The sequence below is a fragment of the Tyto alba genome, unplaced genomic scaffold, assembly GCF_018691265.1.
Source record: "Tyto alba isolate M040663 unplaced genomic scaffold, T.alba_DEE_v4.0 Super-Scaffold_45, whole genome shotgun sequence".
Classification (NCBI taxonomy): Eukaryota; Metazoa; Chordata; class Aves; order Strigiformes; family Tytonidae; genus Tyto; species Tyto alba.
The window spans coordinates 29,291,332-29,311,652 of NW_024881321.1; the positions used below are offsets into that span (position 1 = coordinate 29,291,332).

The 20,321-nt window shown below is 37.1% G+C and overlaps 1 protein-coding gene across 2 annotated transcripts in view; it reads right to left on the reverse strand.

The window, feature by feature from the left end:
- STK24 (serine/threonine kinase 24) overlaps window positions 1–20,321 on the reverse strand; it is a 69,141-nt gene that overhangs the window by 7,880 nt on the left and 40,940 nt on the right. For both annotated transcript variants that reach the window (XM_032997118.2, XM_042806121.1), the window contains exons 3-9: window positions 17,228–17,284; window positions 13,586–13,694; window positions 13,313–13,470; window positions 6,271–6,456; window positions 5,870–6,015; window positions 3,535–3,658; window positions 2,540–2,608 (exon numbers count right to left, since the gene is read on the reverse strand). In XM_032997118.2, coding sequence (XP_032853009.1) covers window positions 2,540–2,608; window positions 3,535–3,658; window positions 5,870–6,015; window positions 6,271–6,456; window positions 13,313–13,470; window positions 13,586–13,694; window positions 17,228–17,284 — 849 coding nt within the window. The remainder of the gene's footprint in view (window positions 1–2,539; window positions 2,609–3,534; window positions 3,659–5,869; window positions 6,016–6,270; window positions 6,457–13,312; window positions 13,471–13,585; window positions 13,695–17,227; window positions 17,285–20,321) is intronic.

The window sequence follows — 20,321 nt, forward strand, 5'->3', positions numbered from 1 at the left end:
AAGGAAATAATCACTGTTCTAGTTCCACATTTAGCCATGGCTTATAGGTATATTAGGGCACCTTCCTGAGAGTAACTCAGGTCTCAACAAAATGAAATCAAGTGGACTCCATATATGTGTCTGTGTGTACAACTGCTGAGGTACAACAGCAGCAGGAAGGCTTCACCACTCTTCTTTGGCTGCTGCTTCCTTTCTCTTTTCATGACATTCAGGATGCTCAAGAGCGAGATGTTGCATACAAAGCATATATAACTGGAAGACACAAATGCCTTTTCTTTTCCCAGTAATAACTCTAAGTCCAAACTGGGAAGCCACAGCTTGAGGACAAGGTGACAGAAGTAGACAATAGTGGGAACACTGCAACAAAGGACACCTCCAGATCTCCTGCTTTCAAAAAAGAACCTAGAGCGAGACCCTGCATGTGATACTCAGCCAGTGTCCTCTGATAAGGAGCAAGAAACCACATCAGGGTTGTAGCTGCTCACTGAAGATCACGTGTAACTGACAAGCATGACAACTTTGTTCATTTTCAGGGTGTGATTTGTTTTCTGTTGGTTGGGGGGGGTTGTTTTGTTTGGGGTTGGGTGTTTTGTTTGTTTCTTCTTTTATTTGCTTTGCTGAAGTGCACCAAGCTTCAGATTACTACCAGCAACACAGAGTGGCAGGGCCCCGTAGCTGAGCAAGCCTCTTCAGCCAGGGCATCTAAGCTGCAGAGTTCAACTGAAGGAGAAGGATGCAGAGCACAATCTTCCCCTGTACGATTATTTAGGAACGGCAGTTGTTTTTTATACCCATCTTCTGTGCCAAAAGCTTGGAAGCCACCGTGATGACAAAAAGCTCTGAATGGCCAGCTTTGCTCTTTTTGGAAGAGTTCCATGGAGTAACTCACTAATTTAGCTAGCAATAACTGCTGAAGGTACAGGTACCTGTGGTTTGAATGTTAAACAAATGTGGCACTGAAAATTTAAGATAAGGCTTCCTCCAGACAGCAGAGACAGTAGCCATCACCCCAAGAAAAAGGAAACTCTGCAATGAGGTTCTGGAACAGTTTGGGCAAGTTGTGGCTATCCACCAGAAGTTGCATGGAAGAGTCCGAAGTAAGAACCAAACAGCAGATACCAGACCATAAGTCTTGTCCCATAGCATGAGAAGATACAACAAACAAAATTCTTCTGTAGCCTCAACACGCTATAGAGATGAAAGGAAATGGCAGTCTTAATAAGGACAAAAAATGTTTGTGCTGCTGCAGCAGTGCTAGGGGAATCCTATACCCACAGGCATCAGCAAGTGGCAATTAAAAATATGACCTTGAAAGTGAAAATGTGAAGCAAGAAAGGCAAAGAACAACACAGCAACTAGTTAGCAATATCATGGGAGGGAAGAACCCAGAGCAGAGATATCTAGAAAACAGGTAGTAAAGGGCATGGTGGAGAGAAAATGAAAACTAAAGAAAGGATAAAAATGGAGGATGAAGCGTAGAAGACAGTGGATGCAGAACCTATATCATGCTTGGTATCGGAAAAGGAGAAGGAAGACCTAAAAGAGATGCACAGCAACCAGAAAAATGTTTGGGAGATGGAAGGGTAGGGAATTGAAAAAAAAAATCTCAGAGGCAAGCAAGTGGGTAATACACTAAGAACTGCAATGGAAAAATGACAAAAAAATCCCCATTTAAAGTGGTTTTTGACTTTACATATGAGAAAGACAGGCTGACTTAATACTGGAGTCTGCATAACCAATACAGGTCATTCACTTTAAATAAGTTTAATTGCTTTACTGCACTTAATACTCTTAATGAGCAGCATGCAAAATTTGACAATAATCCTCTGAAGAAGTACTTTATTCATTAGAACAAAATTAAGACAACATCCTTTTATTAAAACAATTTCTCTAACTTTATTTCTGTAAGTTGCAATGATTTAAATAATTATTTAAATTTTAAAATATTCATATCAAAGCTAGGGTGAGAGGGGAGGTTTCATTTCTTAGAGTTCTATCAACTTTTAAAAATAATCACATCTTCATAAATATCTGGCTTCCCCTTCATAGGATTTTTTTTTTTTAAAGGTTTTTTTTTTAAGTCTGGAAGAAACACATATAAAAAATATAAAATTCACAGTGGGAACAAAATACAGTTTTCAACACTGAAATTCAGAAGTTAAGTTCTGGCTGACCTGATCCACAGCCATATCCTGCAACAGTGAAGAACTTGAAATTTGTAACAGATAAAATGGCAGATAGAGATAAAGCAGTGTCAAAAAATGGAATGCTGCAACCCAAACATTTACATACCTTTTTGTTCTTCATGTTCATTGCTTTAGGCTAGCATGGTTGATGTTGCTACCATGCATATGAAGTATTGTTAGAAGCAAAACAAAGACATCAGAAGCAGACAGGCAAGAAAGCAAAGGGTACAGCTAAAACCATAACACATCAAGTTCCAGTGGGTTGTAGAAGCCTTAGGTGTTATTCATCATAGTTTCCTGCTTTTTCAGAGACACAAATCCTGAAATTGCTAAGTTTTAAAGCAATAACTTACCTCTGCAAATAAAGGGGATATAACTGTTGACAGGCATTGGGATAGAGGCCTCTTTGGAATATCCTTTTCCTTTAAAGAAAACAAAATTCTGACCAATTTTATTTTGGAAAAAAAAGCATCCTCATTCTATTCTGTTTCTAACTAAAGAAATAAATAGTTCCAACATGCTACACTTTGTGAAAAATCTGTTTCCGTGTATATACAAATATGCAAAATGTTCTACAACAGACTATTCCAAAGCATGCTGGAAAATGAGATGCCACAGCCTCAAATTTTAATTCAGCCCCCAAATACATGCCAGCTCAAAATAAAAAGCATTAAAACCACCAAAACAAAACAAACACCCACAATCCTATTGAACATGTACTAAATCACAGGCCTGCTGATATTTACTAGGTTTCTCCCATATGATACAATATTTTTCTTGTATTTCTCCAGTTCTGATACGAGCACGCACACACAACTTTCAGAGCCAGGGCAGCAACCACCTGTAGCCACACAGGCTGCAGAAAATACAATGGAGCAGCTCTTAAACATCCCTCACTCTTGAGCTGGGTTTGGGATTTTTTTTTTTTGGACACACACACCTTTTATTGTTTGCTACATTGTAATCTTTTTTCCTAAAAGACCAGAATGCCTTCCCCAGAACCCCAGCCTAGCTTTGTACTGTACTGATTTAAGTTTACCTTACAGAAGGATAATTTTTAAAATAAAGTATCGCCTGGACTACCTCCAATGGTAATATTTCACAAACTATAGAAATATTCTGGTACATATTTCATGAACTACAGAAAAAGGGCACTTTCACAAAATACCCAAACTTCAAGACACACTCAAAACATTTTGTGAAAGGCAACTGTAGAATACACATTTTTAGCAAAAGTTCTGAAACTTTTACAATTTAAATGCTTTTAAACGTATAAAATAAAAATCACCCCACTAAATATTAAAGCAAGAATTATCTCCTTGTATAATATAGTCAGTATTTTGAGCACCTTATTTCTCTGCAACTCCAAAAGCTGAGTCGCTCCGTTCTCTAGATTCTTGGGGTCTTTTTCTCTTATTGTAAAGATCCACTCCCCTGCATCGCTCCCACCTGAAGCCTGGCCATCTGGTTCACTTCAAGGGAGGGAAAAAAAAGAAAAAGTTCTATTATCTACACTTTATTGTCCGTGTGCATTCAATATACATGCTACACATAAAAACTACCGCCAATACCAGAATCAGGATTCTGTTGTGCAAGCCAGTAAGAATAAAGGCAAGTATGAAAAGTAACATAATTTATCTTTTGGGGAAATTAAAAAAATGAAAGCAAGATAGTTCACTAAATATCAAATCAACTTCAAAAAGAGAGAAAGGTATTACAGATTGAAAACGTTTTCCCAAGTTACATAAACAAGTAACATCAAGTGCTTTATTGCTATCTGAAAACTGGCTTTAGCAAAGTACCTCAAATCATTGGGGAAGGGGGAAAAAATTAGAACACTTAATTCACTTTTTTGCCTAGGAAAACAGCTAAGACACTAGCTTAGAATACGTTTGAGGAAGACAGTTCATCCCTGGCTCTTTAGGCAAGGTAAATTTCCCACTTGAAAAAAAAATGGCTAAAAAAGTACAGATACTACATGGCTTAAACAACATTACCACAAATCAATCTTTTGCCTCGTGTTTTGTGATGGCATGGTAGTTTTTTCTGTAACTCCTGCTAAGTTTAAACAAAAATATTTATGCAGACAGTAATCAGCCACTGCATTACATTTCTCCTCTCACTGCCATAAATATCCTTCTCTAAGTTAATTTCTTTCTGATCTGTGAATTAAAAATTATTTGTAAGAAAACCAAGGGCACCTAGTGGCCACTGTACAAAAAGTATTTATGCGGCTTACCAAGTCAAAAAGCATGTGATCAGTGTAAGAAAATTCTCCAAGATTTCTGCCTGAAGTCACACAGAACTTCTGGCTGTCACTGAACAAGGCAGGTCTACCCTCCTTGTATACACTAGCTCTAGTAAACTGATCCAACAGAAAAATCTTTATCGATTTGGGAAGTTAGTATTCCAGCATGTCAAATCAACTCACTCTTTTAGCACATCTAATACAAGGGCTGCTGTGGAAGCAGAGAAGGGGAAAGCAGGCTTAGACATGTTAAATGGTCTCAAAAGCACCCAATAACTATTCTAGTTCCACTACTCTCCTACGCCAAGCTATCAGAGCTGGGCTGGTATTCCACAGAAACAATGAACTGTAACCTCAAGGTTCAGTCAGTAACTGATCTGAGACCAGTATTAGGACTAGTAATTTACTCAGCAAATCAGACCTGGTTTTGGGGCTGGAACTGTGATCACTGAAAGGAATGAAGCCACTAAGAATGTAGGACAAATACAAAGCTGTAACGGCAGCCAAGAAATCATAACCAGCCCGATGCTTGCCATTAGCAGACAGACGGGAATTGCAGAGAATAGCTGTGTTTTCTTTATTATGAGGAACTTAATCCATTTGTGAATAAATTTTGGCAAACCCTTCATTTGATTTTCAAAAATGTGTAACCTGATGATATCCACTAATTTTAAAATTACTTTTAGACTAACGAAGTTAACTTTTTAACTGAATCATAAGTATTTGTAACTTTGTTTCCTAAGGATACCAACTCGTGAACCTATCGAACAGCTCCATCAAAATTTGACAGAGAGAAGTAAAAATTGGAAAGGAAACAAAGCTGGAAATATTTACAACACTTCTCTTTTTCAATAAATAATCTGCCATTTCATCACTATCATGCTGTAATGGCCCAACCTTCCTGGAAGGATAGAAAAAATCAATATCTCTCATTAAAAAGAATGAGGTAATATGGTTTGTACCCCAAAATCCCATTATCACAGAAGCATTGTCCACTAACTCTCTCTCAGATGCAAGGATATGCTTCTGTCTGTTTACACGGATAGTCCAAATGAGGAACAACTCGTCACCAGGGAGACAACTGCCCTCCTTAGGTGCTCATGTGCACACATAGCATGTGCACACTGCTATTTGGCCATGTGGGGTGAGGCCTGTCTTCTGCTCCCATGACAAGAGTAACAGTTGGCCTTATGTCTAGACAGGACCTCAGACCCTCCACAAAAGAGAAGGTATTATAAAATGGGTCAGAAGATTTATTCTCAGTGACTGTTATTTGCATGAAATTCCTTGCAATACTGAAATTGAGATTTCATTAGTTTACCAAGGCTGCTAAGCTGAAAAGCTTTAAGTAACAGAACACAGGAATATACGTGCTAAAAATAACTGCTTGGATCCTCTGTTTACAAAGGATATTTTACACACTCGTCAAACTTACGTATCTGAGTCATCAGAACTGGAGTCATCATGACCTTGTTCAGACTTCCATCTCTTGTGCCTATCAATAAGGTCAGTCAGGTAGGAAGTTTTCTTTGAGTTTCGTAAAATAAATTTGTGTTTTAAGAGCTCTTTTGCAGTAGGTCTCTTAAAAAAAAAAAAAATTTTTTTTACTGCATTTGACAGTGTTAAATGACTTACTATTAAAGATTTTAAAAATCCAGACTTCAGCCTTGTTACAAATGAGATTTTAAATATATACAGTATCTTTTTTTTAAAAAAAAAAAAAGAGGCTGGTGAATACATTGCCCCAGACTAGAAAAGCTGAACTGCACTTATTCATGTAACTCATGTAAACCAGTCAAGCTCTCTACTATATATTGACAAACAGGCGAAACTCACAAAGCTTGGATCCTTGTTTAAGCAGGCCTCAACAAATTCTTTGAGGGATTTACTGAAGTTTCCTTCTAGTGTTGGTGGATTGTTCTTAGGAATGAGGAACAAAACCTTCATTGGATGTAATTCTGAATGAGGTGGCTCTCCTTTTGCAAGTTCTATGGCTGTTATGCCTAATGACCAGATATCTGCCTGTAAGAAACAATGCTTTTAGGATTAGGTTGGAGAAAGAGAAGAAACAGTGTTGCTTGCTGTTGTGGTTTAACCCCAGCCGGCCACTAAGCACCACAGAGTCGCTCCCTCGCTCCCCTCACAGCAGGATGGAGGGAAGAGAATTGGAATGGTAAAAGGGAGAAAATTCGTGGGTTTAGATAAGAACAATTCAGTAATTGAAACATTATAATAATAATAATAGCGATGATGATGATGAAAAGGAAGATAACAAAAAGAGAGAAATAAAACCCAAGAAACACAAGTAATGCAAATTAGAACAACTGCTCACCACAAACTGACCAATGCCCAGACAGTCCCAGAGCAGCCCCTGGCCCACTTTCCCCCTAGTTTTATTGCTGAACATGATGCCATATGGTATGGAATATCCCTTTGGTCAGCTGGGGTCAGCTGTCCCAGCTCTGTCCCTTCCCAACTTTTTATGCACCCCATCCCACTTGCTGGTGGGGCGGTGTGAGCGGCAGAAAAGGCCTTGGCTCTGTAAGCACTTCTCAGCAATAACTGAAACGTCTATGTATTCTCAACTCTGTTTCCAGTACGAATCCAAAACATAGCCCCATGCTAGCTACTATGAAGAAAAGTAACTCTATCCCAGACAAAACCAGCATGCTTACAAAAGTAGATTTTAAACCTTTACTGTTGTCCGTCGCTAATTGGCTTGGCCCTGGCCAGAGGTGGGGCTGACTTGAGGCCAAGGGAGCTTCGAAAAGCTTCTCACAGGAGCCACTTCTGTAGCTCCCTCTCCCCCACTATCAAAAACCCACAACACGCAAACCCAACACAACGCTAAATAATTTCATATGTAAAGTGCTTTTGTTATTATGCTCTGGTTTACGTGGTTAAGGACATAAAGTAAAGTACACAGAGTTCCTTAGTTGTTTTTACAGCATAAAGCAGTTTTCAAAAATTTTTAAAACTAATGAGATCAATACTATTACATCAGCAGTTACAACTGATCTTGAAACACAGATATTTTTAAAAGGTAATGATAGAGCTGTTACAAACTAGCATTTTACCCACCATATTCAAGTACACTATGTAAATACAGTGCAGGAGTCAAATATTGGCATAAAGAAAAATGTTACAACATGCAAAAGATTTGTCTTCAACAAGCATCAGCTAGTAGAGCCATCAGAAATTTAGTACATTAGAATATAATTTTCCTGGGTTTTAACACTGTCTTATAGATCATTCTTACTCACAGACTAGAGAAATGCAGTCAAGAACAGTATTATTCAACTTTTTCAACTCAAGATTTCAACCAGTTAAGCGTTTGGTCCAAGTAGCTTCTGAAATATTAACTGCACTTTTCTACCTGATCTGCTCTATAGATCCTCTCCTGTGAGCCATGTCTTGTAGGCCAAGAAGGCCTGATCTAAATCAAACTTCTTTTAGTCATGCACATGCAAAATGCAGATCCAAAGGCTCACTGCCAAGTCAGAGGGACAAACCAAGAAATGCAACAGAGCTCAGTGCTAGATCTGCTACCATTTCATTTCATTGATGGGTAAGATTCACACTGTTACTGGATGCCATAATATACATACTGGATTTTTAGGGAAGATTTTTTAAAATATATTTGTTTCATACGTTTTCATCATCAAAATGTTCTACTATTCTTAGGAAACACCATCTCCCTAGATCCAAATCCTACTCCCAAATCTGCCTGAGGGAATGTGAAACAACGCATCGGAATTCTCTACGTTTTGCTGAAATAACAGACCTAAAAGTCAAAACAATGGATGAATAGACCCCTCAAAGGTGAAAGAAAGAAAAATTTCACAGAAAGTCTGTTCCAAAGGACAAGATACCAATTTAAAATACTATGTTTTGTTTTTCCTGTTTCTTTTGAAGTGAAAGCGGAACAAAGACTTACTCTCAGAACAATGGAAAAGATCTGGAGTTGCCTAGTTTTACTCCCAACACAGAACTTTAAATTTGGAACTTTACTACACTGTAAACAGATCTATTTCCAGGTACTGGACAGAGTAGAGATTTCCTTTATCACTGCTGTCATTACTTAGTATCCCTCTAATCCATGTGTGTCTGCTCGGTTGATATGCTAGGTTAGCTTTGACTAACTCATACAGGACTACAGGCCGATAACCACAATGTATGCATCCCTTCCTGACTGACTGCCTGACTAAAAGCAAGCTCCTCCTTCCTTGCTCAGACAGTATTCTATTCTTAAGAGCTTAGGTACTTAATTTTACAAGTAAGTATGGAAAACAAATCTGAGTCAATCAGCATACCAGCAAATTTATGAAATGATGCTTTGTTAATCCATGTTACAGAACTGCCATTTCACACTGAGCAAAGAGGATTACATAAGTATATGAGCTCTGAGTTTCATTTACCTTAATAACAGCATTATTAGCTAAGCTCTCCTCAAGTCTAACTGTGAGTAACTTCCCTCTAGCAGGAAAGCTTTTCTCAGTTATGAAAGAAAAATGTCACCTGCAAAGATGAGTCTTCTTGTTAACAACTGAGCATTATTATTTCCAATTTATTCTGAATTTCAGTTTCTTAAGAGGAACATGCTAAAGTCATGTAAATGGATAGATGTTCTTCCGTCAGACTTCCATAGATGGCGCAATTGTGTACACATATATGTACGTATAACAATCAAATTTATATGTGTATGTGTGCATGAATATCCACATGTGCACACACATACATATAAATACTTCATTCTTTTCCTCATATATTTATAAACTTTCTACTGCTAGTGACCTTCCTCCACAAAAAAAATGCATGAAACAGTCCAACAAACCACAGCTGCACATTGAACTCTTTGAAGTCCAAGATGGGTTTTGGAGACCCATTCCTCTTGAAAGTATCAGGAATAATCCCTCCAAATTCCTCTGAAACTATAGCCTCTCCTTTCACAGGTAAGAAAGGATCTCGAAACAGGGATGTAAGTGCCTGTGTATCCAACTAGAAATTTCTATGATGTGCTTGTCCATGACAATGAAACTCCAGAACAGGTACAAATCAATCCTCCAAATGGGGAGGGAGAAGCACGACCTTAAGAAGTGATGACACGGTATCATAATTTAGTTATAACTCATGTTATGATTTTAACAGTTTTAAATCTTGACCAAAAATTGTTCTTCCCAGTTCAGATGACTCGGTAAGTCGCTGGGAACTACTATTTATTGCAGTACTGCCACAAGCCTTTTCTCTTCCATTCTAACAAGTAAAATTCAGTCTGACTTTGAAGCTCTTGTAAGTCAAAGAAAACAGGCTATGTGCAAGACAAAAACATTTTTTAATTAAATATTTATTTTTTTCTATTAGAAGTTATATAACAGAAAGGACAGAGAACTAGATAAAGGAAAACTGAAGCAGATAAGAAAAGATGCTGACTTTCAGATGAAGAAAGGAAACAAAACAGGAGGAAGAAGTAAGAACTATTGTCAAACAGAAATTAGAAAGAAGCGAAAGATCCTATGGGGACATTATATCAAAGAACAAATAGCTTGGAGAGAGGGAAACAAATGGTATGGGAAAAGAAATAAAAAAGGAAAAGACATTTTAAAAATAGGTGGTAGCTTTAAGGTAAACGATTACAGTCATGTTTTGACATTTCACTATTTCTCCCCATGGCTGAGTTTCTTTAGCTGCTAGATTTTATCACCCCCTTGGATTACGTGGACTTTAAAAGTAAACTACATGGGAAAAAGAAAAATGAAGTTGAAATTTTTGCTATCAAGCATGCCTCTCAGATTACCTACTCACCACATTAAAGTTAAAATGCTATGGCTAACTTACTCTCTCTGAGAGAGTACCTGATAAACCTATGTTCTCAAATATATCAGTCTGAATTATTATTTACAGAAGTCTGACAGATACTAAAATTTAAACAGCTTCTCTGTCAAAAATCACATGCATTTTTTAGGTAATAAAGACAAGTACTGGAATGCCTTGTAACTATACCTTGCAATATATGGTCTGAGAAAGAATAATAGGGATATCTTAAGGACACAAACAGTTTGGGAATGGGACTGAATAAATCAAGAATGGAATGAGCAAATTCTGTATGGCAGCTAAGGAATACACAGCTCACGTATGCATAAAGCAGTACAAAAAAATCTCACATAACCTTGAGAGTACAGTATTGGGAACATAAATTGAGACTTGGATTCACATTGTTAAGTTTCACATATTTTAAAAGAAGAATACACAAAACATATGCATTTGTCAAATTCTAAATTAAAACAGAGTTTTTCAAAAATGCAGATTTGTTTTATCTATGAAAAAAACCTGCTCCTCTGCCTTAACAGAAGATAAAAGATATTATATACCTACATTCCCATAACATACAATTGGGAAAAAAAAATAAAGACCATATTCAAAAATCAACAACTTATGTTAAGTATTCATTACTTTTACATAATCTTAAGAGACATTAAGGTGACTGTTAAAATACTGTAAAGTAATGCGAAGACAATAAAGATAAAATACTTTTTGTTAACAGAGTGTAAGTGGTTCACACAAGGAATTTCCTCGGAATTCTGGAATCTGTGTTTGACAGAATGGTTAACTCAGAGGCGTATCTGAATTCAGAGAAAGTGTAACTATATCTTAATATTTGAAACTGCTTCAAATGAAAACAATACACTGGAATAATAGTTCTTGCATAAGTTATGTTGATAATATAGTGTAAGCCATGGTCAGGAAATTCACCAACTGCCCCTAATATTAAGACAAGTGATAATAGTGCAGAATCAACAGGAGATTTTAATCTTTACAGCAATAACTAGCAATAATAGACCTCAGGATGCATCTGCCTTCCTTTAGCCTGGTTGGTAGTTTTATGTCACAACCTTAGCACAACTATGAAAGGCAAAGCAAAACCTATTTCAGCAGTCAGCATGAACAAAGATACCAATCCAATCAGAAAAGGAGCAATAAACAATTTAACAGTTGGTGTAAGGCATACAGTAAATGAGGAAAGAAATGGATGAACTGTGTGAAAGAAGCAGGTGAACTGTGCCCAAGGTAGCATTACAGGGCACTTTCAAGCTTTTATTGGGAACTCATCAGCACGTGGGAAATAAGAGGATTCAACAGGGCAAAGAACAAAACTGGGTAACACAGCAACTACATAACAGAAATTGCTTGCATTTCAGTGGGACTATGCTATGAAGAGGACAGTTCCATCTAACACCTCTCAAGCATGGCCAGCTTATGGAAGGAAAACGAGGTTAGCTTTGGATGTCTGTCTTCTCACATCTGCATAAGACTATCTTAAAATAAACTGGCCTTCTCAAGTGGTGGTTGTGCAACAATAGCAAAACTACTGTACAATTTAGTCCAATCTCCAAGTGCCAAAAGGCTCACAGATACAAATAAGTATCTCTGATTCATTCATTGATCTCTGGCCTTCTAGGGAACTGATGAAGTATCCAAGACCTTTTCATGCCCACATGACATTGTAGACTGAAACTGCTGTAATTCAAAACCTGAGGACTGAATCATGCTTTGCCCAAGTAAAGATCATTCCCAGAAGCCAAAAATGGTTTATTCAACCTTCAAATTGGGATTTTGGGATCACTTAAGCTTCTAGAGGCTCTACAGAGCTCTGCTAGTTATTTTTAGACAGCCTCTCTACAGAAAGATATCAAATAGGGAAGGAAGTAACACTACAAACAGCCTAGGCCAGTCAGTATGCGCGAGTTCCTTTTGTGGATGAGGGTGCAAAGAAACACACTGACCTGTTTCACTCCATGGAGATGTGGCCAATCAACAAATCACTACAAGGGGATCAGCGGAGACAGGGCAAGAAAGATAAGCTCAGGGAAGCACACAGGAATGACTGCTAATTATCATAAAGAAAGCTGATCTTAACACAAGTGGGATTTGAGGATGACCTTTGTTTCGGATATACAGCTGCACCAGTGGGTCACTGGGTTGTGCAAATAGCCTTCCCTGATATAATCATCACAGCAACATCTTACTGAGCTAGCCAGACCAGCATGGGGCAAGAGGGAGGGAGAGGCAGCAAGGAGGTACATATGTAGCTTAGCCTAATATAAGTATAAAAAGCATGTAACCAACAAAAAGAACTTTTCAAAGAGCAATGGGCTTGAGCTGGCTTCAATGCACATATTCCTTCCCAGCAACTGGGGACACCCAGTGACATGCTGATGAGCATATGGAGACCAGTAATTGGACTCACATTTCTATTGTGAACTGTGTATTACAATTGATATATTGTGCTCATGTTGTGATTTCAGTTTGTTGCTGTACCGCTCTGCTAAATCAAAATCCTGTATCTACAAACACATAAATATGATATTAAACATTAAACCTTCCCTGTATGGAATATCTAAAAGAACATCGTCAGAGTGTAGCATAGACCTATGTAGCACATTCTTCCACAGATGAGTAACAGCATTTTCAAAAAACACTTCCACACCCACCAAATCCATATTCTTCAACAGTGTTGCTATTTTTTTTCTAAAAACAAGTGGAAGCATATTAACATTTTGTATGTATTTGGTCTCTTCTACTTTTAAACAATCATCAAAAATACTCATCGATAAGAGCAGGATAAAGGGTGACAGGATATACTTCTCAATATCACAATATTTCTGGACCTCTGGATGGGCTTAATACAGAAGGAAACTTAGGGTTTAGGTATAAATTATGAAAGCTTCTTTCATTGCCAACAGCTTTTAGCTGCTAAGTATTATCTAAACATGCACCTGTCTAGACACAGCCACAGTTATTAGCTACGTTCTGAAGAGCAACCTATGTAATTCAAGTTTAAAAAGGAAGGGACTTTGGTTAATGTGTTGAAATACCTTACCTTCGAATCATATGCCGACTGCTTTATTACTTCAGGTGCCATCCAAAATGGTGTTCCCACAAAGGTATTCCTCTTTATCTGTGTATCTGTTAGTTGTCCTGCTACTCCAAAATCTGCTAGTTTTACTTCTCCTTGTTCAGATAGCAATACATTAGCAGCTGGAATAAAGAAGAGGAAATAGCAGAAATTAAGACATTTGACACTGGAAGGGTATTCATTTATATCAGATGAGTTCTTCTAATGTTACAATAATACAAGTAAAAAACAATTTACCTTTAATATCTCTGTGGATTTTCTTTTCTGAATGCAAATAATCGAGTCCTTTGAGTATCTCCCTCAATATTGTAGCAATCTGGATTTCATCAAGTGAGCCAGGTTCTAACTAGGAGGCACAATAAATATTTTTATATATATGCATGGGTATAAATATATATATATATATATATATAATGGAGAAACAGAGAACAGAAATAACACTGACTATAAAAAGACTATAAAACTCTGTCACATCTCAAAATTTCCAATTTGCTAACTTTGTAACATGAAATACAATCCAGAATATTCTTTTAAAAAAATACATAGTTCTAGACTAAGCGGCCTTATGAACAGCAAGCAAAGAAATACTTAATTTATCTAAACCACTTTTTCAAGTTTGTTAAAGGCTCCATAAAGATACCGTTTCAAATCGCTGCTTTGTGGTCAGGTCATAGATATATACACTGCATTTGAAAAGCATCTGCATCATAATCTGATTATTAGGATTACACTGAATTTAGATATGCAACTCCACAGGCCCTACATGGTCCCAAATCTCAAGGTCTGAGAAAGAAATTAAGGCATATAAAGTACCACAACAATCACATATCCTATTACTATATACTACAAGGGATTCTGTGAAGCTCTCTAAAACACAACTCAAACTGCTAGGCTGACAGAGGATTCCATATTTTAAAAGTTAACTTTTTTTCATATAAAACCAAAGCTATAAATCTGCAAATTGTCAGAATTAACGATTCCAAGTAATTTAATTCTTATGAGAAGAAATAGCAGTGGTAGAAGATCTCAGAGCTCTTTAAAACGGATATAAATTCTAAAAGTGAGTATGCTACTAACTCGGAAGGGACATAGGAAAGGTCGCTACCCAGAGAGGCTTCTTAACCAATAAGGGCATGTCAAGAGAGACTGAAAGTTTGCAGACAACAATTAATATTAGAAATATTCCAGTATTCTAGTTTACTCCACAATAGCAGTCACTGAAACACAATCACTATCTCTGAAGCTGCACTCTGTGAGAAAGAGCATTTCACATAAAAATTTTCTGGATTGAGAACTGCCCCGAGGAGAAGGACTTGGGGATGTTGGTTGACAAAAGCTCAACATGACCTGGCAATGTGCACTCACAGCCCAGAAAACCAACTGCATCCTGGGCTGCATCAACAGAAGTGTGACAGCAGGTCAAGGGAGGGGATTCTCCCCCTCTATTCCGCTCTCATGAGACCCCACCTGCAGTGCTGTGTCCAGCTCTGGGGCTCCCAACAAAAGAAGGGCTTGGCCCTGCTCAAGCTGTTCCAGAAGAGGCCACGAAGATGCTCACGGAGCTGGAGCCCCTCCCCTGTGAGGCCAGGCTGAGAGTTGGGGTTGTTCAGCCTGGAGAAGAGAAGGCTCCAGGGAGACTTTATAGAAGCTTTCTAGTACTTAAAGGGGGCTACAGGAATGAAGGGGAGGGACTCTTTGTCAGGGACTGTAGCGATAGGACAAGGAGTAACAGTTTTAAACTGAAAGAGGTTAGATTCAGATTAGATATAAGGAAGAAATTCTTTACTGTGAAGGTAGTGAGACACCGGAACAGGGTGCCCAGAGCAGCTGTGGCTGCCCCCTCCCTGGAAGGGTTCAAGGCCAGGTTGGACGGGGCTGGGAGCACCCTGGGCTGGGGGAAGGCTAATAGGTAGGAACAGAGATAAGATTTCATGTAACACAGACAATGTATTTGCTTTACTTACAATTTTTTTTGGCTTTTCTTTAGCTTTGATAATACACATGATATTGCCGTTCCCTGAAATCACTAAGACATTCTCAAGGATTTGCTCCGGCTAGTCTGCGAGCACCAGTTCAAGACTTGTTAACATGATACAGCACATCTACTGGAGGAAAACCTCTTCTGTCAGATGTTAGCTCACCGTAGTGAGGAGGAAGTTAGTGAAAACATATTAAGGCTGAGAATACTAGTGCTTGTACCTCAGCCACAAACCTAAATTACACTCAAAGTTGAACAACATACATGTAATTGCATTAAATGTACTTTTTCTTGCGAGGTGTAATTTTCAAAAAAGCCAGTGCATATTCAAGTACAGAAAACACCAGGCTAACATGACATGTATATGCTTCAAACATGGAATTCAAGGTTCCCATTCTGTCTTCCCTCGCATACAGAAACGTGATAAAGTGTGCCAGTTGTCCTACCAGATTCTAGCCAAGAACCATAATGTGCATGTTAGAATTAGGAAAACATGCAGCAGCACGTAAGTTGAAAATGCATTAAACACACACAAAATGCTTAATATACACTTACATGATGATTTCAGCTCTGTGTCACAATTTCTTCAGTAACATTTAGGATGTGACCAAAGACTTTGTACTATTTCTAGGCAACAAACTTAGGGAATAAACATGTGGTCATCACACAAGTGAAATGTGTGTGATTAAAAAAAAAAAAAAAAAAAAAAGAAAAAAGAAAAGAAAATACAGTAATATCTGTTTTCTTCCTGCTCTTTTATACCTTTTTGAAGCATGAAGAAATTATTAATTTATAACAGCAAACCCAGTGTCCAATCTCTCTTCTTTTAGGAAAAAAATATCAAACAATGAACTCTTTTCAGCATATCTTTATGGGGAACATTATCCATTTCTACACAACCACGGAATGCCTTTTAAAAGGATGTGGAAACTAAAGGTATAAATGGGTCCCAAAAGGTAACTGCAATTAAAATAGAGCAGCACAACTGCAGGAAACCTGCATTTTCTACCCTCTCCTGTCTTCTGGATGTCACCAGCAGAATCCCTCTACACTGACCTTTTTCCTTTCGCTCTTTCCTCAAGCCACTGAGATCAGCGAACTATGCTACAGAGACATTCTGCCTCAATTGCTATGACAATTTTCACATACTTAAAACATTCATTTTTATTTCTATATTATTATTTTTAAAACTCACAATAAGTATAAGATGGTCTGTGATTTTGTTGGGATTTTTTTAATAGCTTAAGTGAATCCAATCACAGAAAATGTAATCTGCACTGACCCTTTTGAATTATGATTCAGAACTGGGTACTCCATCCCAGGTGCAGGATGCAGCACTTGCTCTTGTTAAATTTTATATGGTTGGTGATTGTCCTGCTCTCTAGTCTATCCAGGTCTTTCTCTAATGCTTCTCTACCCTCAAGGAAGTCCACAGCTCCTCCCATTTCTTTGAAATATACATTTTAATACCAGTCTAAATTGTGTTTCTGCCTATGTAGACTTCAATGAGACTCCAAACAGGGAAACTTTCGTTCATTTGTTGGGGGGTGGGGGGGGCACATATTAAAATGTATACATTAGGAGGAGTTGTGGTGGCAGAATTAAGAGACAGAAAAAAATCTATTTTCAGTCACTAGTGCTCTCTGGCTGACTGAAGATTAGCATTCCAAGAAGTGTATATTCTGCTTCAGATATTATGTTGCTTAGTTCCCTTCCATTTATACAAATAATAATTCTTGCCTCATGGAAAATAACATTTTCCTGGCATTGACAAATACTTTTCTCCTTTACTGGAAGCAAACATTGTCATAGCCAAATGACATATTATAGTTTCCAGAATTATAAATTGGGAAAATAATTATGTGAGGTAAAATAAGAAAAATCATACATAATTTACTTACTAGATCAAGGGCAGAGCCTCCACCCAGATATTCCATTATTATCCATAATTTTGTATCCTGTAAAACAAAAGCAACAGAAAAAATGTTTTAAGTTTAAAAAAATAATAAACCAGTTATTAAGTTAATTGTACTTGTTCCATTCTTTTTGCTGAAGAAAGAACCTACACTTTTGAAATAACACTAACTTTTAAATTCTGTTTCTCTTAATTAACAAGAGGGAAACTACTTCACATTTACCAGTGGGTATGAGCACAGACATTGCAGGTTCATTACATCCAAATAATTGATGCATACTCTTAATGTCACACTCAAGCTCATGTAATGGTACCTCTTTTGTACTAATACTACTAGAATATAGACAGTATCCAGGGAAGAATAAACTTCTCTTTAATCCCTACCAAAAAGTCAAGTAGCAGGAAACCTCTTCATGCTGACTAGAACTGGACAAGTATTCTGAGCCTGAGTTCACCAGCATATTAACTCCCAAAAGGCACCCACCTCTTGTTCTTGTCACACGCCCAAATAGTACATTTTGCAAAAGTGTCTTCTGAGACAAGAAAGAGACAGACAGGGGCCACTCAGGGAAAATGGAGGAGAAAGAACTTACATTTTAGAACTCTGATTATGACATTCAGAATACCAAATAATAATTACATTACATAAAATTAATTTCCTTTCCTTAGAAAACAATGTCCTTATTTGTAGAGAGACTCCAAAATATCTTCTTTAATAAGCCTGACTCCTGTCTAGGTTGAATTTAATTTAAAATTTATTCTTTACATCTCTCCATTGTTTCATTTTCTTGAACAGTCATCTGTCTCTGACCTAACTGGCGAGTCTTCTCCACTAATGCTTATGCATCTGATATATGGTATAGAATTTTGGACAACTGTGTTCAAGAAAGACGAAGCAAATGAGTAATAAAGATTATTTATGATGACTACAGCAATTTGCTAGCTTTAGCTAGTAAAATAAAAGCTAACAAAAAAAGTAAAAATCAAGCTACTATACTCTTAAGGGAAACCTTGATACGTATTATAGAAATGTTTAACACAAGATATACAATACACAATGCTAAGAAAAAGACTGGACCCATTTTTTTTCTGCTGTTTACAGCATCTTATTCCCAAATACACTAAGAGAAGTAGTTAGTCCACCTTTTCCTTGCAGTACCAATCTTTAAGCATGTTTTAAAGCAAGGTCATAAATCTACCACAGACACAATCAAATTAAATTGTTGCATGGAACATATGGTGAGTTTTGTTTTAGTTTTTATGATTATCAAATTATATTATGGTTTGTTAGTTTTAACTCTGTGTACCAAACATTCACAAGACTTCTAGCATAAAAATGCTGGGGTCTCTCACAGCAAGGAGCACATAAATAGCAATAATATTCATTTACTTTATCCTGCAAAATAAAATTTGATGTAAAAATAACAGCTCACAGCCAGGGCAGGTAAGACTCTGAACGCTCACTTATAAAGATGGATTAAAACTTTTAGAAAAGTGATAAATGTATTGCAGAACATAACTTTTGCTAAATCCCTGGAGCGATTAGAAAATTTTAGCCGTTAGTACTCACTTAAGCCTTTTAGTCATTATTACAGCTGTAGTTCCTTCCATATCTGTCCCCCCTCTGGTCTCAGTAATGAACCTTCTGTAGGTAAATGCACACAGCCCTTCCCACCTACCTTCAGTTTACATACATTGCACTATATTTAGGTAGGAGCCTGGATTAGAGTTCCTTCATCATCAGCTGTTTTTAACACACCGATCCAGCTGAATTTAGATACCTATCTTCAGCAGTCAACTAATATTATTTGACGAACACAGACTTGTTAACAATATTTTAAAAGAGAATGGAATACATTTCTTAGGGAGAAAATGTACTTCTAAAATATAATCTTAGTATCCACATTCTCCATTTTGATAATGCTTACTTTCTGCAAGCACCACAGATATTCCAAGAAATACTGTTCATCCTGAGAAAGTCCCTTATAGTACTGAAATATTTATTTTGCTGCTAAGACTTTCAGATTTTGCCTGTCCCCATAAGGCTCTAGGTCCCAACAGCTCGAGAACAAGTATGCTTCAGAGGTATGTCTTATAGTAAGTCATTTAATGTCCAGTAATCTCCCTAAACTTGATCAAAATTTTATATATGTATTTTGCTTCAGTCTGATAACCTATCTTTTAAAGCTGCATGAAATTCCCTGAATATTAAACTTCTGTGTGCCTGTAAAACTTACATTTAGTTTTCATGGTTATTTAAACACAACACACATCAACTGTATCACTATTTTTTATTTCAGTGGAATTGCCTGGGTGGGAAAGAACAAGATAGGGCAAACAAACTCCATAATCCTCTCAAAAATAGAAAAAAAAACAAACAAAACCAAACAAACATCCAAGGAGACAACAAGAGATGTATCTTCCCTCTTCTATCATCTCGATTACCTTGTGGATTTAAAGAGCTAACAACTTGAAATAAGGTACAATTTCCCAGAAGAAAAATTCTCCATAAAAATTAGCTTCTAAATCCTACAGCTGAAAATTAGAAATTAGCACTAGCATAAAATAACTAAATAAAACCTGTTGTTTAAGAATATAATTACATAGTTACACAATCATGTAACACAATTAAACAGTCTTGTAAAATCATCATTTATCCTTTTCAATTCTTTTCCCACTTTGTTCAGTCTTTGCTCCTGAAACTTTCATCATGATTGCCTTGGGGCCACATGTCTGAATTTGCAAGATAAAAGCCAGGGATCCAGTAAGCTCAGTAATACTACACTTTAAAACAAGTATGGAAATGCAGTTGGGGAACACACACAGAACTGTATTTGTATCACAGTCTGAAGCTACGCAATAGTAGTCTATTACAATTATAGCATCTTTTTATCTATATAGCCCTAGATTCAAAGAGATTTTTAATTCCCTATGGTTCCCCCTCTCCCTTGCCACAGAAATATTACTCAATTTCATGGATGTTTTGGGTGGTTTTTTTTTTTAAGTTTTCATCATTCACATGAAGTATCTGAACAGATGTAACTACTATTGTAGTGAAACTTACTATCACCTTTAACTAA